The sequence below is a fragment of the Anabrus simplex genome, chromosome 6 (assembly GCF_040414725.1).
Source record: "Anabrus simplex isolate iqAnaSimp1 chromosome 6, ASM4041472v1, whole genome shotgun sequence".
NCBI classification, from domain to species: Eukaryota; Metazoa; Arthropoda; class Insecta; order Orthoptera; family Tettigoniidae; genus Anabrus; species Anabrus simplex.
Window position 1 is genome coordinate 207,334,757 of NC_090270.1, and position 26,434 is coordinate 207,361,190.

General features: G+C 38.0%; 1 protein-coding gene across 1 annotated transcript in view; it reads left to right on the top strand.

Annotated features, from left to right (window-relative positions):
• The window catches only part of LOC136875658 (centrosomal protein of 89 kDa), a 162,490-nt gene that overhangs the window by 82,347 nt on the left and 53,709 nt on the right, over window positions 1-26,434 (top strand). The window contains exons 4-5 of the mRNA XM_067149206.2: window positions 18,413-18,618; window positions 19,064-19,611. Of these exons, the coding sequence (XP_067005307.1) occupies window positions 18,413-18,618; window positions 19,064-19,611 (754 nt within the window). The remainder of the gene's footprint in view (window positions 1-18,412; window positions 18,619-19,063; window positions 19,612-26,434) is intronic.

Here is a 26,434-nt window from a genome sequence, read left to right on the forward strand (position 1 = left end):
TACTCCCTCCCCTCCACCACACCCTCCTCCGCCAATCTCACATTGATATAACACTAGAAGTGCAGGTGTCAGTCATTTCAGTGCTACCATAGCAACTGTAACACCATAACAGTCAAAGAGATAAATGAACATAACATAAAGTTGTTTTTCTTTAACTAACCGTTTCTTTAACTGATTTACATCATTACAGACGAAGGGGTAAGTGATTATACACTCACATTTTTTTGTTTCAAACACACCTTAGAGGTTTGAGATTAAGGCTGAAGATGCCCTTATAATGGATGAAACATGTCCGTGTAATTAATATGATAAGATTTAATTTTTAATTACTAGATCTCTCTTTGTATTAAATAGGTGGAAATTAAACACTTGTAGCATTCTTTGTCTTTAAGTGGTATGTTCCGAGCTGACAGTGTAGAGATGGCGTGGAATGGCATCAGTAGATGAATAAGTTTGAGTGGTGTCTTTAAAAGTAGGAAAGATCACAATATAAAGATAAAGATGGAATTTGAGAGGACAAATTGGGGCAAATATTTGTCTATAGGAAGGGAGATATTCAATAAATTTCCAATTTCTTTGCAATCATTTTAGAAAAGGATAGGAAAAGAACAGATAGGGAATCTGCCACGTAGGCGACTGCCCTAAATGCAGATCAGGATTGATTGATTGATTGATTGATTGATTGATTGATTGATTTATTTATTTATTTATTTATTTATTTATTTATTTATTTATTTATTTATTTATTTATTTATTTATTTATTTATTTTTTTAAACGGTGTGCAATACTTAGAAAGGGAGTGTTATAGAACACATAACATTGTTGATAACAAGCCAGTTCTAACATCAGGGGCCGATGACCTTCGATGTTAGGCCCCTTCAAAACCACAAGCATCATCAGTTCTAGCATGAAACATTCCTTCAAACAGATTGCACTCGGTGGATGGTATAGGACAAAGCTGCATCTGACGTAGCATGCATGCCTGCCATTTAGCCTCTTCGTGCTTGTAACGCTCATGCTCATACAGTTCAACAAGAGTAGAGGTGATTCAGCATCAAAGCAAGCAATGTTTGGGAAATGTATCCCAGGTTTGAGGGTTGATGTTGACCTTCATGGTTTGTTTAAGCTGGTCTTCATAATGCTTCAAAGGGGCACCATGGGGTCTTGTGCCTGAGGAAGGTCGCCATACAGGAATTGATGAGGAAGCCTGGTGTCACACATGCGGCAGATGTGCCCAGTCCAGCGAAGCCAATGGCCAGTGTTTGAGACTTATACACTGTTCATGCTCACTTCCTGAAAACTGAAAGATTGGAGACATAGTTCTCCCCCGTAATATTTAAGATGGAACAAAGTTTCTGCTGATGAAAATGCTCAAGTTTTGTGATGTCACGGTGGTACAGGGTCCAGATGTCTGACTCGTTGGCTGAATGGTCAGCGTACTGGCCTTCGGTTCAGAGGGTCCCGGGTTCGATTCCTGGCCGGGTTGGGGATTTTAACCTTCATTGGTTAATTCCAGTGGCCCCGGGGCTGGGTGTTTGTGCTGTCCCCAACATCCCTGCAACTCACACACCACACATAACACTATCCTCCACCACAATAACACGCAGTTACCTACACATGGCAGATGCCGCCCACCCTCATCGGAGGGTCTGCCTTACAATGGCTGCACTCGGCTAGAAATAGCCACACGAAATTATTATAGAGTCCAGATTTCACATCTATAGAGGAATGTGATGATGACTGCTTTATAAACCATGACCTTGGTATGAACTGTTAGATCTTTATTCCTCAAGACCTGGTTGAATATCTGTATCAGATCACCAACTTGATTAAGAAACATGGCGTCAATATTGCATTTAAAACCCGTAATAAAACAGAAATATATTCTTTAACTCCCATACTGTAAATTTAACACTCAAATTCAAGGATTTATAGACTCAAATGCGATACTTAGAGCATTACAGTGCTTCTAAGCACAACAAATACTCCGCTATGAGTATTCATCTGAAAGAAACGGGACATAGCTTCACCACTATAGACCAGGACCTTCAGATCTTCAAGATTATTAATAAGGGTAGCTTGATGACTAAATTCGAAAACACGTATATCTTTTTAGACCAGCACTTCAATAAGAATCAAAATCTAAATGACATCGTAGAAGCAAAGAGCCCGATCACTGAGCAAATTCCTAACTTATTGTCATCTCTTAATATAAACAATAACAATTTTTTTTAATCTTCAACTATAAATCCATTATTAATACCCCTATATCAACAGCAGCTAATGTCCCGTCGCCTGGCCACACCCCTCCCCCTACGTATACCAACAGCGATCTTAACGCCCCACCCACCCCTCTTCACCCGACACACTCAGTGCCACTAATGACACACCCCTACAACACGAGGAATGGAGGTAAAGTGACTGTCAGACCACTCACACAAGCAACGCTGCTGGACATCTCTCCTAAAGTCTAATGGGTAAGTGTTAAGAAGATTAATTCCACTAGTGAACAACCCGGTTTAATAGCCGACCAAATGCCAAGAGGGCAGCACAGAGCCTGTTTTCCACATCCTCTTCTGATGTGTATCATTTAGACAAGATGGTCCCAAGATATGAGAAGTGTTCTACCTGTTCGAGAATTATGTCTGGGACAGAGACATTGAAATCTGCAGTGTTAGTCCCTGGGGTAGGCTGGGCAAGAATCTTGTTCTTTGTACCAAAATGATCATATGCACTCTTGAAACTACTGATGGACTGCTGCAGCTCCCTGGGTGTAAGAGCAGGTTATGAAATGAAATAGCGTATGGCTTTTAGTGCCGGGAGTGTCCGAGGACATGTTCGGGTCGCCAGGTCAGGTCTTTCTATTTGATGCCCGTAGGCGACCTGCGCATCATGAAAAGGATGAAATGATGATCAAGACGACAACATACACCCAGCCCCCGTGCCGGAGAAATTAACCAATGGTGGTTAAAATTCCCGACCCTGCCGGAAATGGAACCTGGGACCCCTGTGGCCAAAGGCCAACATGCTAACGCTAGCCAGACAGAGCAGGTTATACAGTTTCATCTGCACTCTGAAGTTTAGTTATCCAGGTCACATGATTTAAGTGACATGAATGTAGTCTCATCAAGCTGAAGAGACTTCCATCAAAGCGATACATTAAATCGTTGCTAGAGGTTTGATACATATGTCACAAAACATAGCAGCCATGTACAGAGCAAAGAGCATTGGGGCAAGTGCACACACTTTCTTCAATTCATGTGTGATAGGAAAAGTATCAGAGATGTTCCCTGATGGAGAAATTGACCAGATAATCCATCATGGAGTACTCAGACCAGGCCAACAAAGCATTCAAGGCAACCAAAGTGTCTCAACATATAGCAGGCCTTGGGACAGATTTAAACGCCTTTTCCAGATCATAACACACTAAGTAGAAAGGTTGCTGTTGTTCTGTGCATATTTCATGGAGTTGCCATGAATAGAAGATGTCAGTTGTGTTTCTTGAGACATGGAAACCACACTGAGACTCATCAGCCTGGTCTTATCCAGAGCTGAAAAGTATGCGGGGAAAGCCAATAAATCAAGAGAAAACACTCTTGCGGATTTGTTTACTGAAGCAGCTTTTTTCATAATTCAGTTGATGAGAAGAGCAATTTATAAAGTGTGCACAAGAATACTGAAACTATTTTTGCTTGAACTCCTCCCTCTTGTACCAATCATCACGGAACATCCATCAAAAGTCTGCATGATCAGTTCAATCAATCAATCAATCAATCAATCAATCAATACTGATCTGCATTTAGGGCAGTCGCCCAGGTGGCAGATTCCCTATCTGTTGCTTTCCTAGCCTTTTCCGAAATGATTTCAAAGAAATTGGAAATTTATTGAACATCTCCCTTGGTAAGTTATTCCAATCCCTAACTCCCCTTCCTATAAATGAATATTTGCCCCAGTTTGTCCTCTTGAATTCCAACTTTATCTTCATATCGTGATCTTTCCTACTTTTATAAACGCCATTCAAACCTATTCGTCTACTAATGTCATTCCACGCCATCTCTCCGCTGACAGCTCGGAACATACCACTTATTACAAGTGATGAAAATCATTTTTCGTCCGTATTGAAAGTTTCATAAACTGTATATGGGATAATATCTTTTGTTTATTTCCACCTATTCAATACATTACAAGAAGTTGGCATTTACTTTAAAACATTAATGTTAATGAAGAGACTTCCATGTTTTAAAGTAAATGCCAACTTCTTGTAATGTATTGAATAGGTGGAAATAAACAAAAGATATTATCCTATATACAGTTTACATACCACTTAGTCGAGCAGCTCTTCTTCTTTCTCTCAGTTCTTCCCAACCCAAACATTGCAACATTTTTGTAACGCTACTCTTTTGTCGGAAATCACCCAGAACAATCGAGCTGCTTTTCTTTGGATTTTTTCCAGTTCTTGAATCAGGTAATCCTGGTGGGGGTCCCATACACTGGAACCATACTCTAGTTGGGGTCTTACCAGAGACTTATATGCACTCTCCTTTACATCCTTACTACAACCCCTAAACACCCTCATAACCATGTGTAGAGATCAGTACCCTTTATTTACAATCCCATTTATGTGATTACCCCAGTGAAGATCTTTCCTTATATTAACACCTAGATACTTACAATGATCCCCAAAAGGAACTTTCACCCCATCAACGCAGTAATTAAAACTGAGAGGACTTTTCCTATTTGTGAAACTCACAACTTGACTTTTAGCCCCGTTTATCAACATACCATTGCCTGCTGTCCATCTCACAACATTTTCGAGGTCACGTTGCAGTTGCTCACAATCTTGTAACTTATTTATCACTCTATAGAGAATAACATCATCCGCAAAAAGCCTTACCTCCGATTCCACTCCTTTACTCATATAATTTATATATATAAGAAAACATAAAGGTCCGATAACACTGCCCTGAGGAACTCCCCTCTCAACTATTACAGGGTCAGACAAAGCTTCACCTACTCTAACTCTCTGAGATCTATTTTCTAGAAATATAGCAACCCATTCAGTCACTCTTTTGTCTAGTCCAATTGCACTCATTTTTGCCAGTAGTCTCCCATGATCCACCCTATCAAATGCTTTAGACATGTCAATCGCGATACAGTCCATTTGACCTCCAGAATACAAGATATCTGCTATATCTTGCTGCAATCCTACAAGTTGAGCTTCAGTGGAATAACCTTTCCTAAAACCGAATTGCCTTCTATCGAACCAGTTATTAATTTCACAAACATGTCTAATATAATCAGAAAGAATGCCTTCCCAAAGCTTACATACAATGCATGTCAAACTTACTGGCCTGTTATTTTCAGCTTTATGTCTATCACCCTTTCCTTTATACACAGGGGCTACTATAGCAACTCTCCATTCATCTGGTATAGCTCCTTCGACCAAACAATAATCAAATAAGTACTTCAGATATGGTACTATATCCCAACCCATTGTCTTCAGTATATCCCCAGAAATCTGATCAATTCCAGCCGCTTTTCTAGTTTTCAACTTTTGTATCTTATTGTAAATGTCATTGTTATCATATGTAAATTTTATTACTTCTTTGGCCTTAGTCTCTTCCTCTATCTCGACATTATCCTTGTAACCAATAATCTTTACATACTGCTGACTGAATACTTCTGCCTTTTGAAGATCCTCACATACACACTCCCCTTGTTCATTAATTATTCCTGGAATGTCCTTCTTGGAACTTGTTTCTGCCTTAAAATACCTATACATACCCTTCCATTTTTCACTAAAATTTGTATGACTGCCAATTATACTTGCCATCATGTTATCCTTAGCTGCCTTCTTTGCTAGATTCAATTTTCTAGTAAGTTCCTTCAATTTCTCCTTACTTCCACAGCCATTTCTAACTCTATTTCTTTCCAGTCTGCACCTCCTTCTTAGTCTCTTTATTTCTCTATTATAATAAGGTGGGTCTTTACCATTCCTTACCACCCTTAAAGGTACAAACCTGTTTTTGCATTCCTCAACAATTTCTTTAAACCCATCCCAGAGTCGGTTTACATTTTTATTTACCGTTTTCCACCGATCATAGTTACTTTTTAGAAACTGCCTCATACCTGCTTTATCAGCCATATGGTACTGCCTAACAGTCCTACTTTTAAGACCTTCCTTTCTATCGCATTTATTTTTAACTACCACAAAAACAGCTTCATGATCACTAATACCATCTATTACTTCAGTTTCCCTATAGAGCTCATCTGGTTTTATCAGCACCACATCCAGGATATTTTTCCCTCTGGTTGGTTCCATCACTTTCTGAATCAGCTGTCCTTCCCATATTAACTTATTTGCCATTTGTTGGTCATGCTTCCTGTCGTTCGCATTTCCTTCCCAATTTACATCTGGCAAATTCAGATCTCCCGCTACAATCACATTTCTTTCCATGTCGTTTCCCACATAGCTGACTATCCTATCAAATAATTTCGAATCCGCATCAGTGCTACCCTTTCCCGATCTGTACACTCCAAATATATCAAGTTGCCTATTGTCTTTAGAAATGAGTCTTACACCTAGAATTTCATGTGTCTCATCTTTAACTTTTTCGTAGCTTACAAATTCTTCTTTCACCAGAATGAAAACTCCCCCTCCCACCTTTCCTATCCTATCTCTACGATACACACTCCAGTGCCGTGAGAAAATTTCTGCATCCATTATATCATTTCTCAGCCATGATTCAACTCCTATTACAATATCTGGTAAATATATATCTATTAAATTACTTAATTCTATTCCTTTCTTTACAATACTTCTACAGTTCAGCACTAACAATTTTATGTCATCCCTACTTGATTTCCAGTTCCCTGTTCCCTTATCACCGCTCCCTAGGTCATCCCGTTTCCCTGAATGTACCTCCCTATTACCCTTCCAAACAAATTTCCTAACTTATACGTACCACTGCGGTTTAAATGAAGGCCATCCGAGCGCAGATCCCTATCTCCTACCCACCCATTAGGATCTAAAAATTTCACTCCCAGTTTCCCACATACCCACTCCATAGTCTCATTTAAATCCCCAATCACCCTCCAGTCAGTATCCCTCCTACACAGTATTCCACTAATAACAATCTCCGCTTTCTTAAACTTCACCCGTGCTGCATTTACCAGATCCCACACATCTCCAACTATGTTGGTACTTATATCAGCTTGCCTTACGTTGTTGGTACCAACGTGAAACACTACCACCTTCTCCTTCCCCTCCTCCCTCTCTTCTACTTTCCTCAACATCTGCCTCAACCTAATTCCTGGATAACATTCTACCCTGGTTCCCTTTCCTCCACACACTTTCCCCACGTGTCTAACGATGGAATCCCCCATGACCAGAGCCTCAACCCTACCCACCTCATTTGATCCCCTCTCCTCGTGGTCAGCCCTATCTTTCCTGATAGCTGCAGAAGCTACTTCCTCCTCCCTTTTCTCCTTCCCATGACCCTGTTCCACCTGTCTTTTCCTATCCTCCACTCTACATTTCCCTTTCCTACCCTTTTCCCTTCCTCCTACTTCCATGCATCTCAGCAACAGTTCCCTGTCCCTCATCTTCCCTCTGTTGTTCTACCTGGAGTGACTCGTACCGATTTCGCACAGACACCTGTCCTGAATTCTGATCCTGAATAGAGCCCTTGGCCTACAATCTCCTTCCCCTTAGAACATTAGACCACCTGTCTTCTACAACTCCTCCCTTTCCTTCCCCTCCCTCTTGTACACCTACTGTAACCTGTACATTGTTTGAGGGAGTCCTATCTTCCTTCCTGTCTTCTGTGAGAATCCTAATTTTCTCCCTCAAACTTTCCAACTCCTCCCTCATACCCCTCAATGCCTCACCACACCCACAATAAGTACACTCGCGCTCCTTAGCCATTCTTTACGGGGGGAAAATTATAAATTAAAAAAATAAAGTAACTTATTTGCAAAAAAAAAAAAAAAATGAACGGAGGTATATATTGTCTGGGATAGTACACAACAATAAGGTAATTAATATACGACTACACTACAATACTGCTTAGTCGTGCTCTATTTTTTTTTAAATCCTACAACCCCTAACAGGATAAAAACTGCTGTTAATTACTGAATATCGAAAGTAATACACAAGAACTACACAATTCCAAACTGCAATTAAGCTTATCCTAATTTCAACAATATTTTAGTAAGAGTTTCTACGGATACCTCTACTACACCAGTACTACACAAATATTTTACAATAATAAAATAAGCACACTAAATTCTAATAGGATATTTACTCGTATACTACTGTACAGTACACTACAGTAATTTTTAAACTACTTTCAGACGTATCCTAATTACGATACCGGTACCGTACCGTATGTCACTACTAAGCACAACAGAAATGAAATTTGCAAGAACTACTGTACTCAAAGATTACCAACGAAGCTAAATGCTTAGACAAATTATTATTAGTATTAGGGTCTAATAGATACACACGAAAGATAACACACGAATATAGCAGGCAAGATACGGCACTATCTAAATGTACCGTACTGTATCTATACTACAATGTATCTACACTACACTATACTGCGTTTGGTTAAATGCTTAAGTATCAAAAGGATTGCCGTGCACGAAGAAAAACATGAATATAACTGGAAAGATACTATCTAATATATTATACCTTATCTTCACTACAATTCTACTGAAATGTGGTTATGTGATTATTACAGCTGGTGGATTACTATTATGTTCCCTACTCCACGGGACGGAGAAAAAAAAAAGTGTCCTTAATTAGGCCTACTGAAAAATACGAGGTTGTCTACAATAATTTCTCAAATATTTCTGTCAAAACTACTACTACTATTACTCCAGGGACTGGAACTGCAATTACTGGGATATATGAACTTTATTATTATTAGCTAACCGCTCATAAATACTGAAAGATCGAGGGAGCGAAATATAAATTACGGATACTAACTACCTACTCAGAAGTACAAATGAATGGAATACAAGGTCAGCTGATTTTTATTTATATTTACTTGACTACACTACACCCTTTGTTCATGACTGTAGCCAACAATGCAATATTTGAATATGAGGAGCGACAATAATGGTTTATCTTCAAATGTAGGATTTAGTTCATTTAAGATGCATTCAGAAATTGCGTCTGCACTTTGACCCTCCAGTTTAAAAAATCCCCAAAACCTTTCGAATGGCTCGCTGTTATTCTCGTAACAAAAAATCAGTACCAGCTGTGAGTGTTTAACATTACCTTTGTGTTGTTTTATGAATTTGTTCAGGCGGCCTAAATCAGTCACTCCTGTTCTACTCCATGAACGAGAATTGCTATTACCAAAGAGCAGACAAGGGAAACATAAAAGAGTGTTCCTTATCTCACAACGGCATATCCAATTGTTTTCATACACTGATCAGCCAGAACATTATGACCAAATACCTACTATCGATATAAACCTGTCCAGGTGATAGCAGCATCACCTGACAAGGAGTGACTGCTAGTCAGACACAGGCATGGTGCATTTAGTTTCATTGAGCGTGCTGTCTGTGTGTAGAATGGGGAAGGCACGTGAGCTATCTGAGTTTGACTAAGGGCAGATTGTGATGGCCCGGAGGCTCGGCACGAGCATTTCGGAAACTGCACGACTTATCGAGTGTTCGAGGAATTCTGTGGTGAGTGTCTTCAACAAGTGGTGAAATCAAGGTGAAACCACATCCAAACGCCGAGAGGTTGGGCGGCCACCCCTCATTACAGATGTCGGACGTCGTAGGCTGGGCAGACTGATAAAACAGGACAGGCGGTGAGCTGTGGCGGAACTAACATCAGACTTTAATTCTGGGCAGAGTACATACGTTTCTGAACACACAGTGCACTGAACACTCCTAAGGACGAACCTCCGCAGGCCGACGACCCATGCATGTGCCATTGTTAACACCACGACATCAACAACTACAACTGAAATGGGCCATCGTCACTGGACATTGGCGCAATGGCAGAGCGCTGCATGGTCTGATGAATCCCGATACCTTCTTCATCATGCTGATGGGAGGGTGTGAATTTGTCGTTTTCCAGGGGAATAGCTCCTTGACACCTGTACTGCGGAACGGAGACAAGCTGGAGGCGGCTCAGTTATGCTCTTGGGAACATTCACGTCAGCATCCATGGGACCAGTGGAGTTCGTTCAAGGTACCATGATGGCCGAGAAGTATCGTACACTGGTTGCAGACCACGTACACCTCTTCATGATGATCATGTTTCCCTGATGTGCTGGCACCCCATCTCGCCAGATCTTACCCGACCAAACACATCTGTGATGTGATTGAACTTGGTGTCAGAGCTCATCGCCCCCTCCACGGAATTTATAGAAATTAGGTGATGTGTGTGTGCAAATATGGTGCCAACTCCCTCCAGGGACCTACAAAGGCTTCGTTGCTTCCATGCCAAGACACGTTGCCGCTGTTATCTGTTTCAAAGGTGGACATATCAGCTGTTAGGTAGGTGGTCATAATGTTCTTGTTGATTGATGTTTGCTGTCCTATGAAATTTTCTGTTATAAAAACAGTTTTTACTACCTTTTGCTTTCTGATTTATAATCACATCAGGAGTTGGTTTCCTTAAGCATTTCACCTCAATTTTTTCTATATTTATCTTAAGAGACTGGATTAGTCAATAAACTCTCAAGTGAATTCATTATGGAGTCCACAAAAGAAATACTGCATGAACAAATTCCTAAGGCACTACATATATGTAGAGGCAGCAAGCAAGAGTGCTCTACTGACAAGCATAGCATACTGCAAGCTATGGTAAGAGGAAAATCAGTCTGCCTGTTGCTGGCTGTAGTGCACGCTGTGATAGTTGGCATCCTAATATGATATGAAGATTCACAACATGCAGGTACCCTTACTGCATCCAGGACTAGCCTGATCAAAAAAAGAAAAGGAAAAGAAAAAGACTGCACTAATACAAAATGTGTTACAGAATATTATTAATTTTTAAATATATTATTTATAATTATGTAAATCAATAAAATTGTGAGTGTGCTATAGCGCAGTTGCACGTTAGGAAGGGCCGCCCCTGCTTGCATATGAAACCACTCATTGAAAGTGTATTCAAGTAGATTGTGGAAACATTTAATCATAAATGGAGTTTTCCTAACTGCCTGGGTGCAATTAATGGAAAGCTTATTTGACCTAAATATCAGTTTGGTCAACAACAGTGTACAGTATTTTAATAATAACCAATGCTTCTCCTTTGTTCTGCAGGCATTTAGTGACACCAGCTATAAATGTACTTTTATTGAAGTAGGAACATATGGAAAACAAAGTAATGTTGGAAGTTTCTGGAGCTTAGTACTTTACAGATGAATGGAAAATCATACACTAAATATCCCTGCTGAAGAATTTCTTCCAGGTTTGAATATGAGAAAACCTTTTTTCATTGTTGATGAGCCATACGCTTTGTTAAAGAACTTGTTAAAACCATATGCTCACAAAAAAAGGAGGTATTAAATAGGAAACTGACAACAACAAAAACAAAGTGAACTTTGGAATCTTATCTGCAAAATGGAGAATATTACACAAAGCCATAGAAACATCCTGAAACTGCAGAAGCTAAGCTAGGTGTTTTCTTCTTAATACAGTAATTGACAGAGAGAATGTAAGAATAATATTGCACAGATCCCATTTGCACGTAAATAGGCGATTGATGTGGTGGTAGATATAGCAGTTGGAAGAATTATGAGAATTGTCTCAGTGTATTCACCATGTAAGTTGGCAAGTCTTATAAAGCAGCGAGTGACATCGTAGTCGGGGTCAACAGTAAGGATAGAATAGTGCTAATGGGCAATTTCAATGTGTGAATTGGAAATAGAAATGAAAGATATGAGAAGGTGATGGGTAAACGTGGAAAAGATGTGGAAGCTAATAGGAATGGGAAGCATTTACTGGTGCTGATATGGAATTAGCAGTTATGAGTACATTCTTCAATAATAAGGCTATACATGCAAAGGTAGGGCCACCAGATCTATAATGGACTATAGTATAACCAACTTTGAATTTAGGAAATCTGTTAGAAATGTGCAGGTACTCTGTGGATTTTCAGTGATATAGATCACTATCTGATCTGTAGTAAACCAAGTACCCCTAGGACAGAGAAATTGAATTCTCTCTGGAGATAAATAAGTGGAGAGAATCTTCAGGAAAAGGAAATTAAACAGAAGTACATGGATATGAACAGTAAAAAGTTCCAAACAATAGACAGCAAGCAGGTTCAGAATAAAGAAAGAGAAAGGATGACATACAGGGATGCTGTAGTAGAAACAGCAAGGGAATCCCTGCGACAACTGTGTGTAAAGATGGGACAAATGCAAACAAATGGTGGAATGAAGTAAGGGTAGCTTCTAAGATTTAAAAAAAAAGGTGTGTCAGAAATGGCTCCTAAGAAGGACTGATGCAGACAGGAAATTGTACGTAAGTTAGATGAAAGAAACAGAGCAAAACAAATAATAAATAGCTGAATTCAAGTAGTAGTCATGGGAACATTTTGGCTTGGTCGAGCAGCAGGGAACCCTTTCTGAACAGTAATAAAGAATCTTTAAAAGGGAGGGAAAAGGGAAATTAATAGTGTTTTGGGTAAATCTGGTGAATTCGTAATAGATCCATGGAAATCACTGGACAGGAGAAAGGAATATTTTGAAAATATTTTCAACTTAAAAGGAAATATGACTGTTCACATTGTGAACAACCAAGCTCTTAAAGGAGGAGGACAAGATGTTAGTGAATTTATGCTTGGGGAAGTGGAGAGGATGGTAAATAAACTCTGTTGGCATAAAGCAGCAGGAATAGATGAAATTAGACCTGAAATGGTGAATTTTAGTCAAAAGGCAGAATTAAAATGGCTTCTCAGCATGATAAGAACAGCATGGAATGTTAGTAAGGTTGGACGAAAGCAGTAATTGCACCTATCTGTAAGCAAATTAACAGGAAGGATTGCAACAGCTATCGAGGTATTTCATTGATCAGTATATCAGACAAGGTGTTCACTGGCATATTGGAAGGAAGGTTGCAATCAATGGTTGAGAGTAAGTTGGATGAAAACCAGTGTTGTTTTAGAACACAGAGGGTGTGTTATGACCAGTTTTTCAGTGTGCTCCAGGTAATTGAAAAAATGTTATGAGAGTAATAGACTGTTGTGTTTATGTTTCTTAGATCTAGAGAAGGATTATGACAGAGTGCCAAGAGAAAAGAGGGATTGTCAGATTAAGGGTAGATTATTAAAATCAATCAAAGGCATTTATGTTGACACTTGGGATGCAGTGAGAATTGATGGCAGAAAGAGTTCTTGGTTCAAAGTACTTACAGGGGTTAGAAAAGGCTGTAATGTTTCACCTTTGTTGTTCATTGTTTACATGGATCATCTACTGAAAGGTACAAATTGGCAGGGAGGTATACAGTTAGGCAGAAATATAATAAGCAGTTTGGTCTCTGCCTATGACTTGGTCTTAATGGCAGACAGTTCTGAAAGCTTGCAATCTTGGAACTTCAAAATAGGTGCAGTATGAGATCAAAATTAGTATTTCCAAGACTAAAGCTATGTCTGTAGGGAAGAAACCTAAGAGAATTGCCTATCAGATAGGGAATACCAAACTGGAACAGGTAGATCATTTCAAGTATTTCGGACGTGTAATCTCCCAGGATGGTAGTACAGTAAGTGAGATTGAATCAAGGTTCAGCAAGGGTAATTCAACGAGCTTGTAGTTGTGATCAACAGTATTCTCTAAGAAGTTAGTGCCTGGAGGAAACTATTGGTCTGTTTTGCTGTATAGGATGAAAGTTTGGTGTACTCAGGATATTGTTATTTATAATTTAGAAGTAACAGATATTAAAGTAGTGAGAATGATCACTGGTACAAACTGGTGGGAGCAATGGGAGGAGGGTACACAGAATGAGGAGATAAAGGCTAATTTAGGAGTGATCTCAATGGATGAAGCAGTAGGCCCTACACATAAACCAGCTTTGGTTGTGTTGTCATGTGAGGTGAATGGAGGAGGATAGCTTACCAAGGAGAATAATGACGTGATCATGGATAAGAGAAGTAGAGAGAGACCAAGATGATGATTAGGGAGCGGATTTTTATGTGCTAAAAATGTGAAAAATATTTATTTTTTATGTGCTGAAAAACTTAAAAATATGTGATAAAAAATTGAAATTATTTTCCTTTAAATATCACATAACTACTCGCACTCAAAAAGTAAATAAGTATAATGTTTTGTATTAGAATATGGTGGTACCAAACGTGCTCCTTAAGGCAAAATGATGTCTGTGTATGGAAACGTGCTGTATAGTATATTAATTTTTGATATTCCAGAGTAGATATTATGAATGGTTATTTTTTAAAGGTTTAAATATGGCAAAAGCAACCTATCATCTTTGAAAAAATAGTACCAGTTCGTACTCACCCATCACACGCTGGAATATTAGTTGCTAGAAGTAGTCTCAGAATTGCAGTGAACAACAAAGGTCATCTCCACATTGTCCATCACAAATGCATGCCGATTATCTCTAAAGAACGCCTTATACTGCGAAAACGATCGCTCCACATCACAGGAAATCAGACGAGCATAGTTAAAGAGAGGAATGTCACCAACAATAACGCCATCAATTTCGCCAACATGAGCACCCTCTAATACATTAGAAATTTGGCACATTGTTTGAAATCCTCTGTTTTTCCTGAACAAATTTTAATATTTGACCTAAACAGTCCCTGTACCTGCGAAGCTGGGAGTAAATCAAATTTATTTTCAACAGCGCGCACTTCCTTCACTGTTTCGGACAACAGGTTAGTGGATTTTTCAAGTATGTCTATAGTTTTACACAAGAAGCTTAGATTGGCAGATATAAACGCCAAATCATTTTTCAGAGAGCTGTCTTTTAGTATCTCTTGAAGAATCTCAATTGACGACGCGTCGTTTTTATCTAGCACGTTCACAACGGATGCAAAACTTTCAAAATTGTCTGCGTAGTATACCACAGCGCTAAGCCAGGTACCCCACCGCGTAACAATAGGCAGAGGAGGAAGCACAAGATCCGGGTTTTTCTCTTTAAAGAGATTGATTCTTGAGGGTGCTTTTACAAAGACTTTTTTGTCATTAGACACTAATTTATCCACGTGAGGATACTGAGCCCGCACAGTTTCACATAACCTGTGTAGAGCATGAACAACGCAAGTTACGTGTATCATTTTCGGAAAGATCACAGAAAGGCCTTCGGCTGCCCTTTTCATGTAAGCTGCACTGTCTGTAAGGAAAAGCAATACATGGTCGTATTTTATACCTTTTGGCCAAAGTAAGTGCATGGCTTCATTGAATAACCTAGCTACAGTGACATGGTTTGCAGCAAACATTTCTTTACACGCTAGCAAATAAGAATGTTCGCAAGCAGTTTTGTCATTCTTCAACACACCTACTACAACATTTCCTACTTTTCTGCCACTTGAATCAGTGGTTTCGTGAATGCTCACCCACAGTTTTTCGCTATCACATACTGCCCGAATTCTCTGTAAAGTTTCTTCGTAACATTTTGGGAGATAGTTTTTCCTTAATGTGGATTCGTCTGGAGGCTCAAAATTAATGTACTTTGTTAGGAAATTTCTCAGTCCCGGATTATTTATTTTACCAAGAGAAATGTCGGCGCAAACAAATGCTCTGCACACATCTAAATAATACTGGGAATATTTAGATGGGCCTGCATTTGAAGTAGCTGGTTCAGCTATTAGTAATTGTCGCGAACGCACACGCGAAGCAGCCGCAGTATGCTTATTTCCATACAAATGCTGGATTACCCGAGAACGTTGATCTGCACGTACTGTTTTACCACACGGTTGGCAAAATAATACTTTTCCATCGGTAGTGAAAATGCTTTTAAATTCCACTACATATTGTTGAAGATGCGACCTTGTACTCGATTTCTCTTTTGGCATTATTTTGCAGGTTACGACACACGCATTTACGGTGAATCACTGTTTCAATAAAAAGAATACCAGCGGATACTGAAGGAAATATTTCTTATAAATCCATACAAAATCACACGATCACAGGAATGATATATGGACCCGAACAGCTAACCTTCTTCCGAGTCTCCCGTGTCATAACGGAATTACGTCACCTTATCTCTCCGTGATTGCCTTTCACTGATATTCTATAAACAAAAGCCGAGAGGGTTGACTCATAAAGAGTTGGAATGACATCATGCAAGGAAACATCTTGTGCAGCAAATCAAATCGCTGTCTAAATGTAACGACGTAGCCAGTGACCAGCAAGTTTTAGAACTTATGGAGGGAAGTCCATAACTAGCCGAAACATTCAGATAAATTATGTTAAGTACACTGTTAAAAACAATACCGTAATCGTAAAATGAAAATATGAGCATTGTTTTATAGCACAGAAGCATTTTAAATTTTATTGATCAACAAATATTGCCGATTTATGTGCTTATTATAGATTTTCTTAAAATATGTATTTACATTTAAAAAATGTGAAAATATGTGTTTTTATGTGAAATAAGATTCAGTTTTTACACTTGGGGATGCACAATAGGAATAATGAACTTCGTAACTTGCATTAAAACTTACGCAAAAAAATTTGTAATTACATAAAAATCCGCTCCCTAATGATAATGGTTAGTCTCCTTTTCTAATAAAAGGAATGGAACTAAGCGAGGCTACAGGGCTAGTTACAGATATAGTATTGTGGAGGTGCTTCCTTCCCCTGCTCATATAGAGCTATAGTCCTTTAGCCTTCATTATTGTGGTGTTTTCTAGCAGTATCTTCTAACATGATGACTTCTATGCTGTATGAAATTTAAAAAGTAGGGGGAGAGACTTCTCTTTATTTTACACTAGCCTCTTGGAGCTGGTACCGGTACTTCAACTTGAGGCTATTTTTGAGTCTTATTGTTTAACCATGTTTTCTGTCTGCCATCACTAGATATATGAGGGACATATAGTCCAGGTCCATTTCATGAATCCATGAATTTCTATTCTTACATTTTCATTCTCTTTGTTCTTTTTGCATATTTTCGATGCATTTCAAATGGTTTATCCATCGTGCCCAACATAACGTGTGGTCTGAATTGCCAACTGGTCTCATGAATCTGTAATGTGCTTCCTTATATTCTTTGCATCATGGAACTATTTATCGAACTTTGTCATGTTGGTTCAGCTGGACTTAGCATCTCTCATGGCTCTGGTGTGGATAGTGTTTACTAGTTTTCTTCATTCTCTTTAACTATGATTATATCTACTGTTTTACCAAACTTTCCAGTTCTATACAGTGTGCTGTTCTTTCATGTAAGTCAGAGAAGGAAATGTATTCCTTTATTCTTGGGACAAGTGTATTTAAATTTTGAAAATTGTGATTTTCATTGGTACCTGATATTTAAATACCATATTTTGGGGTCTAATCCTTAATTTCGTAGTCTGCATGGTCGAACATGAAGGACAGTTTATGATTGTGAAAATGTTTCTATTCGACAGTGGTATAACCTCTCTTGATCTTGTATGTTTAGCTTTGTCAATCCTGAACTCTAACAGGATGATTGCCGTGGAATCGTGTAATTGATCTTACTGTGCTACTGTATGTGCTTAAAGGAGAAGCCCATATTTGCTCACATAAATTGTGAATCCTCAATTCTTATTATCTCTCTGGGATATTCCTGAAATTAAAAAAAAAAATAGTGTTTCATAAACATTGACATCGAGGGTTACTACTTGGTGTTATTGTTGTTGTTGTTGTTGTTGTTGTTGTTCCCTTCATCTCCAAAAATTTACTACTTATACCCCTCTCTAATCTCCCAAACTGGCTTATGGCAACTACCTATTGGGTAACAGTTAATTAACCCAAAGGATTTGAATGTACTAGTGATATCTACATTTAATTGGATGCATTTCCCCCTTTCTGCTCGCCTAAAACTATTACTTAGCTTCTACAACCTACCTCCTTCTATGGTGGAGCAATCCCACCTGGGTAGCACTTATTTATATAAAATCGATATCACAGTGCTATCTAAGTTATGTATTTTGAATACATACCATTAGAGAACCAGATAGTCAATGCGCAGTTGTTTAATTAAGGGAATAGTTACTCTTCTGGTAACTGCAGTTTTTTAAAAAATTGTTTAGTTACAATGCATCAAAGTTTACCATTTGTAAACCTAACTTATAACAATTGCTTACACTATTATTGACACCTCAGTATGTCAAGTTATTATTTTGATTTTGTGTACACATTAGTATACAGTCTTGATAGCAAAAATGTGTCTTTTGCCTCAGTTCTGTGTATATAATCATATTCTTAATCAAACATATTTCATCTGTATATCTTATAGGGAACAGTCATCATCAGATCTCCTTAATACATCACCTCGTCCATCTATTGATCAGCAGAATGGCATAATTTTAGAACAGACCAATGTGACTCCTGAAGGATGCGAACTATTGCTTCGGGAAGTAGAGAGACTGAAGAAGGTTAATCGAGATCTCACCAGGAGACTGCAAGCTTCTCTGTCCAGCCTTGACTCTGGTTATCAACAGAGTAAGTTCCTCTACAGGAAATATTCCTTGGAGTTATTGTTCTAGATTTTAAATATACATTCTTTTTTTTTTACTGCATTCAGTGAAAAAAATTAAAGGTATTATACTCAGACATACGACATAGATTTGGAATATAAGTGCGCTACGTATTTGGGCACCAGTTTTGATGGGCTTTATTCACTCATTTTTTTAAAAATCATTAAACCCATTAGGAAATGAGATTTCAGTTCTTAATTACTTTGATTTTCTGCTCTGGTAAAAACACACCTTTTATCTAATACATTTCTGTAGTTTGTAACATAAGTTTGTTTATCCTATACAAATTAAGAATACTCTCTTGATCCATATTTTTCTTTAGTATTTCAGTATTTTTGTTATATTGCTCTTGTTAGGTCCATCAGCAATGTATGTTTTATAAATAATTAAATTATCTGATTTATTTTCAGCCGTTGTAGATGAAACAGTAAAACAGAAAGAAGAAGAAATTGTGAACCTTCAGAGAAAAATACAGAATTTAGATAAAAGCCTTAAAGATTTGGAAAGGCAAAGAAATCATTTGATGTCTCTGTTGGAAGAAAGAAGCACGAAGCAGGAAGATCAGCAAATTCATAATCCAGATTATGATAGACTGGTTGTTCAAAATCAGGAACTTAGAGAGGATGTTTCTATGCTAAAAAATTTGGTGTATCGATTAAATGTTGAACTAGAGAACTATCAGGAACGATTTCATAAGCTAGGGAAAAGTGATTCACTGCCTCCAAAAGAGAATCTCTCTTCTAAATACCTACAGGGAAAGGATGGTACATTAGCATGGAACAAGATCAACAAGGAAACTCTAGGTCCATTATTAGAAGCATATTCAGAAACAATTAAAGAGAAAGATGAATTGATTCAGGACTATGAACGTAATAGTAGTAAGTATGTGGCTCGGTGTAAAGAAGTTGTGGCAGAAAATGAAAGGTTATATCAAGAACTTGAAGATCAACGGAAGAAGGTAGGTAAACATTTAGTACTGTATATATTCTGTATGTCCAACCCTTGTCCCATTTGGCTACGTGGTCGGGTATGAAGTGGGATAAATCATCGTAGCGAGTTTTTACGACCGAATGCCCTTTCCTGACATCAATCTAATGAGGGGAGTTAATGAGATGAAATGAATGATGTGATATATGATAGTAGGAAGGGCGAAGGTGAAACCCGGTGCTGGCACATAGCCTACTCCTGTCGAAAAGCGCCACAGGTATTTACAGTTATTGAGGGTTTGCTACCAACTAGTAGTAGATAGCTCCAATAGAAATTTAATAGTAGTTGGTCTGCCAGCATTTGACGGGTAGCTAGCTCAGCTGGCGATATATCATATGAGCGTAAAAATCAATTACCATATTGACACACATGGTCATTCTAACATCAGAAAAATGACACAGTACTACTTTAATAGCCACAGTATAAGGATACATGTCAAGGAACAGATTCCTTAATAGCTTGCCACTAAGTTAGCAATGTTACCAATACCAGGCTTGAAATGTAATATTTCACGAAAGTGAGGCCCAGTACCATAAACATTAAATGCTGTTATCGTATATTCTTGATAGTAAATAGTGCACTGCTACCTAAATACATATAAAGTATCTGAGAGGCATAAATAGAATATATAATCCAAGGCTAGGAAGGAAATGGAAGCGTGGACAGGGACCAAGGTGGTAGAGGTCCGGAGTGGATGGTACAAAATTATAATAAACCAACATACCTTTATCAGTGTTTATTTAAGAAAGAAAGGGCAAGCAAAGATGGGAGAAAAAATTCCATGAAGCAAGGATTGGAGAAATTTCTAATGCCAAGATGACTTATAATCCAAAGTGAATATAATGGGCCGTTTGCAGAAATGATGACTAGTTTTAAGCCATAAACAACGTCTAAGTTGTGCACGGTCTTCCATTGCATAAACAATGTTCAGCCGGTGTTCAGCTAGACATTGTTTAAAGTTTCAATATTGGTTCAAAAATGGAGATAGAAGTATCTTTCATGCAACTCTTTGCTGGTCACAACCAATGAAATTCATCGCTGCGCGTGCTGAACTCTAGTCAGCCGTTGTCTTCCTACACATTACTCAAATATGGCTTAACATGAGCATGACTTGCCCACAGATAAGAATATTGCTTTCGGTGGAAATTAAATCTCTTAATATTATCGACACTTAAGCGACACACCACCACACGAGGAAGTGTAGCTTTGATTATAGTGTTATTACGGTGAGTGTAATCTACTCGTACATAGCTTCAGCGAAGGGAAGATGAAACAATAGTACTGTGTAACAGAATGAGTTGTACGGGCCATATAGATGTAGGTTGTATTCTGGAGATCACAGGTTCGAAACACACTGAAGATTGTTTTCTGTAGTTTCCCTATTTTTACACCAGACAAATACTAGGGCTGTTATTATGGCCATGGCTCTTCTTCCCCAGTCCTCCTCTTTAAACAATAATCACCACCATCACCACCACTTGCCTTTTCCTATCTCATAGTTGCAGAAAACTTATCTGAATTAGCGTGACGATTATAAAAAAAACACATAAACCCACTTTTTAGTTGTCACTATTATGTGTGCTTACTTAACAGTAAATATAAGTGAATCCCTCCCGGTTGATGTATGTGACAGCCCTCTGATGATTGAGACAAGTAATACCGACATGTATGTAGTCGAAGTGACCTATAATTCCATGGAAATTATCCCATATATAATAAAATATATTGGTTGCCAAGAATTGTAGTCAAGTTGACAGTTACTGGACTGTCCCTTTGTCAGTCTCAAGAAAGAAGTCTCTTGAATAGCGAAATCTTATTTTTAAGCTTTACCTCCCCGTACATTTCAAATGAATTGCTGTGATTTAGCAGCGAACAACCCACAGAGAGGCCGTCGGACTAACCTTTCTTCCCGGAATAGTCTCGACATGATAATACAAATTACATGTTTCATGGTACATAACCTCTGATTGTGATTCACTCCTCACATTTGAGGTTAAACAGTGTTCTTGGCAGTGTTTAAACATGGCCGGTTGAACATCAGTTTTAGTACATTGTGTAAACTTGTCAGTGATTGTGAATTCGTGATATTATGAACGAATGAGACTAATTATCATTGCAATAGTCCTCCACTGTCACCTTACTAACTTGGAGAAAATTTTCTGTACTTAACTGACTGCTAGTCGTCCATTACCTCTAGTGACTACATTTAGACTGAAGCTAGTTTCCTTGCTCTGGTCGTGGTTACTATGTAGGGGAGTGAGGGGAATGTTGTAGACGATAACCTTGTTCATCAGAGAGGGGAGGAGAAGTGCTGCTGGGTAATCTTATAATTGTCTTTTTCTGTATTAGACAGTAAATGTATGATAATGATTTTGATGAAATAAAAGTGTGGAATTGAATTCAGAAGCATCTTCTAAGACATTATTTTTAGTAGGTTTGTGATATCATTTGTGTGGAGCATGCTCTTGTATGGATGTGAATCTTGGACAATCCAAGAACAGGATAGGAAACAGCTTGAAGCATTTGAGATGTGCATCTGGAGGCTAATGCTAAAAGTCAGTTGGACTGAAAAAAAGAACCAACTAAAGTATCCTGCGAGAAATACAGGAGAAGAAACAGCTGATGATAACAATACATGGAAGAGCAGCTAAATTCATTGGACACACAGTGCGTCATAATACCTTTCTGACCAAAATCTTAGGAAAGAATGGAAGAGGTCGACCTAGGAAGCTATTCCTTCAAGTATTGATGCAAAACGTTGGATGTAGTTCCTATTGTGAGATGAAACGACAAGCTGAAGACAGAAGACAATGGTTGAATCGACAAGGCATTGCCTTTAGACATTCTTTATCAATCATTGTTGATCTGCATTTATGGCAGTCACCCAGGTGGCAGATTCCCTATCTGTTGTTTTCCTAGCCTTTTCTTAAATGATTGCAAAGAAATTGGAAATTTATTGAACATCTCCCTTGGTAAGTTTTTACAATCCCTAACTCCCCTTCCTATAAACGAATATTTGCCCCAATTTGTCCTCTTGAATTCCAACTTTATCTTCATATTGTGATCTTTCCTACTTTTAAAGACACCCCTCAAACTTATTCGTCTACTGATGTCCTCCCACACCATCTCTCCACTGACAGCTCGGAACATACCACTTATGGAAATTCTAAGTTCCCATGGAGGGAATTAGATTCTTTTCCACCAATAGAGCATATAAAAAATCAGATCAAAAATTAGATGGATGGCTTTTCCGGCGTTTGCTCTATTAACCAGCGTTTTGTCTTAGGTCTGCCACATCCCACTCTGATGAGTCTAGTGTCAGACCTAAGACGAAACGCTGGTTAATAGAGCAAACGCCGGAAAAGCCATCCATCTAATTTTTGATCTGACATACCACTTAATCGAGCAGCTCGTCTCCTTTCTCCCAAGTTTTCCCACCCCAAACTTTGCAACATTTTTGTAACGCTACTCTTTTGTCGGAAATCACCCAGAACAAATCGAGGTGCTTTTCTTTGGATTTTTTCCAGTTCTTGAATCAAGTAATCTTGGTGAGGGTCCCATACACTGGAACCATACTCTAGTTGGGGTCTTACCAGAGACTTATATGCCCTCTCCTTTATATCCTTACTACAACTACATCGATTGATTGATTGATTGATTGATTGATTGATTGATTGATTGATTGATTGATTGATTGATTGATTGATTGATTGATTGATTGATTGATTGCTTATCACTAAAATAATAAATAATGGTAATATCGGAACTCGATACATTTTAGTAGGTTATTATGCATCACTAAAAACAATGTCTGTTGTTGTTGTTGTTTTTGAGTCATCAGTCCATAGACTGGTTTGATGCAGCAGTCCATGCCACCCTATCCTGTGCTAACCTTTTCATTTCTACGTAACTATTGCATCCTACATCTGCTCTAATCTGCTTGTCATATTCATGCATTGGTCTACCCCTACCGTTCTTACCACCTACACATCCTTCAAAAATCAACTGAACAAGTCCTGGGTGTCTTAAGATGTGTCCTATCATTCTATCTCTTCTTCTCGTCAAATTTAGCCAAGAAGTAAGTATAAATAACCACCTAATCGATACTTTATTAATGCCTCAGGCAAAAATGAATAAAATTAAAACTTACAGGACATGTTTCGACCACTTAGTGGTCCTCTTCAGCTGTATAAAGAACTGAAAAGAAAAACATTATGACAATAAGCACAAATAAAAGTTCTTTGGAGACTCCTTTGATAAAAATGGAGGTCATCAGAATAGGTCATCTTGCCTCTCGTTCTTGTTTGGAAAAGATGTTTATTCTGCGCTGTCTAGAGGGTCTGTCCTTGAGCGCGACCTGGTGAAGTAACGATGTGATACAATTTGACAATTCATGGAAAGCTCTGGAGAGATGGGAAGTAGAGTTTTATCGTCATCTAAAATAACATGTGAGGGAGGAGGGAGATTGGGCTGTGCTTCTGCGATGTCGTGTTTGATTATATCTCTTGTTCGTCTAGTCTGTTTCATGTCTACCCATTCTAAGTATTTGCTAATATTCTCATATAAGATGTTTTTATGCTCATTGTTTTCGTTGAGATTCTCTTCACCGTTTTCCAATTTATCAAGAACGATGTGGATGTTTTCCAGGTTGTTCATAAGATTACCTTTATTAATCATACAGATAATTTGAAGGTCCTGTTTTATATTGGTGAATTTGTGGTTGGACTCTTTCATATGGGATCCCATGGCAGAGAATCTTTTGTATCTTTCAGCATTGACGTGTTCTTGATATCTAATTGAGAAGTTCCTTCCAGATTGTCCCACGTAAGTTTTTTTTACATTGAGCACAAGTCAGCTTATAAATACCCGATTCCTGGAATTCGTCATCTTTAAGTTTATTAGCTTTATTATGACTAAAGAATCTATGTTTCGTGTTGTTGTTTGTAGAGAAGGCTACCTTGGTATTGTGTTTCTTGAACAAGTTGGTGATTTCGTAAATCTTCGGGTTATTAAAGGTGAATTTTACATATCCTTTTTCTTTTTCTGAATGCTGTTTAAGTTTAATTTGTGGTTGGTATTTGCATTTAGTGATGATTTTATTGATGAATTTCAAACTGAAACCATTATGTAGAGCCTGTTGACGAATGAAAGTTCCTTTTTTCTGTCTGTTTCTGTTAGCGGAATTTCAAAGGCTCTGTTGACGAAACTATAATAAGCTGATTTCTTTTGCGAGATGGGATGTAAAGAATCACTTTTGATTGTAGTTGGGGTAAAAGTGGGTTTCCTGTATATTTTAAATTTTAAATGGTTGTCTTTACGAATTGTTTGGATATCCAGAAAATTGAGTATGCCTTTCTCTTCTTCTTCAGCTGTAAATTTTATGTTTGGGTCTAAATTATTCAAAGTATTAAGGATACTGTGACTATCATTTATTTCCTTGTTAATTATGGCATAGGTATCATCAACATATCGAAGCCAGAGATCGAGTCCTTTAATGTGACCTACTATCTGAGTGTGTTCCAAAAAGTCGAGGTAAATGTTAGCTAAAATTCCAGAAGCCGGCACTCCCATTGGAAGTCCATCTTGCTGATATATTTTATTATTAAAAGAGAAGAAATTGTGGTTCAAAACGAATTCCAAGATAGTAATGAAGTTTTCTATTTCAGGTATACTGATACGTTTGTGAATTAATAAATTCGTCTTTATAATCTCATTGGTGTTCTTAATAGGAATGTTCGTGTACATGTCCTTGATGTCGAAGGAACTTGTTACATAAGATGAAGTTAACTTGAAATCTTTAATAGCAATGCAGAACTCTTTGGAGTTTTTTATCGAAGATTTGGTATAAAATACGTAGTTATGAGTTAAGAACCTATGAATAAATTGGGATATTTTGTATGTGGGACTTCTCCGAAAATTAATTATAGGTCTCATAGGTGCATCCTTTTTATGTAATTTAGGCATAGCTCTTGCTTTAGGAAGTCCTGGATTCATATTAATGAGTTTTTGAATATCTTGGTCGTTAAAAAGGAAGGGGCTTTGCTTCAGTATCCCTTTCAAATTCTTTTGAATTTTTAGGGTGGGGTCTTTCTCAATTACCTTAAATTTGTTGTTAGTGAAAAAAGTTTCTGTTTTATTGATGTATTCGGTTTCATTTAATATTACTACTGTTCCACCTTTATCAGCTTTCGTTATCACTACATCACTTTGTCTAATTTTACGCTGAAGATTCTTCTCGATTTTAGTGTTTGTGGAATTGGTTAGTAACCCTCTAATTATGGAGGGAATTTTTTTCTTTGCTTCGTACAAGTTCCTTCGACATCAAGGACATGTACACGAACATTCCTATTAAGAACACCATTGAGATTATAAAGACGAATTTATTAATTCACAAACGTATCAGTATACCTGAAATAGAAAACTTCATTACTATCTTGGAATTCGTTTTGAACCACAATTTCTTCTCTTTTAATAATTAAATATATCAGCAAGATGGACTTCCAATGGGAGTGCCGGCTTCTGGAATTTTAGCTAACATTTACCTCGACTTTTTGGAACACACTCAGATAGTAGGTCACATTAAAGGACTCGATCTCTGGCTTCGATATGTTGATGATACCTATGCCATAATTAACAAGGAAATAAATGATAGTCACAGTATCCTTAATACTTTGAATAATTTAGACCCAAACATAAAATTTACAGCTGAAGAAGAAGAGAAAGGCATACTCAATTTTCTGGATATCCAAACAATTCATAAAGACAACCATTTCCAATTTAAATTATACAGGAAA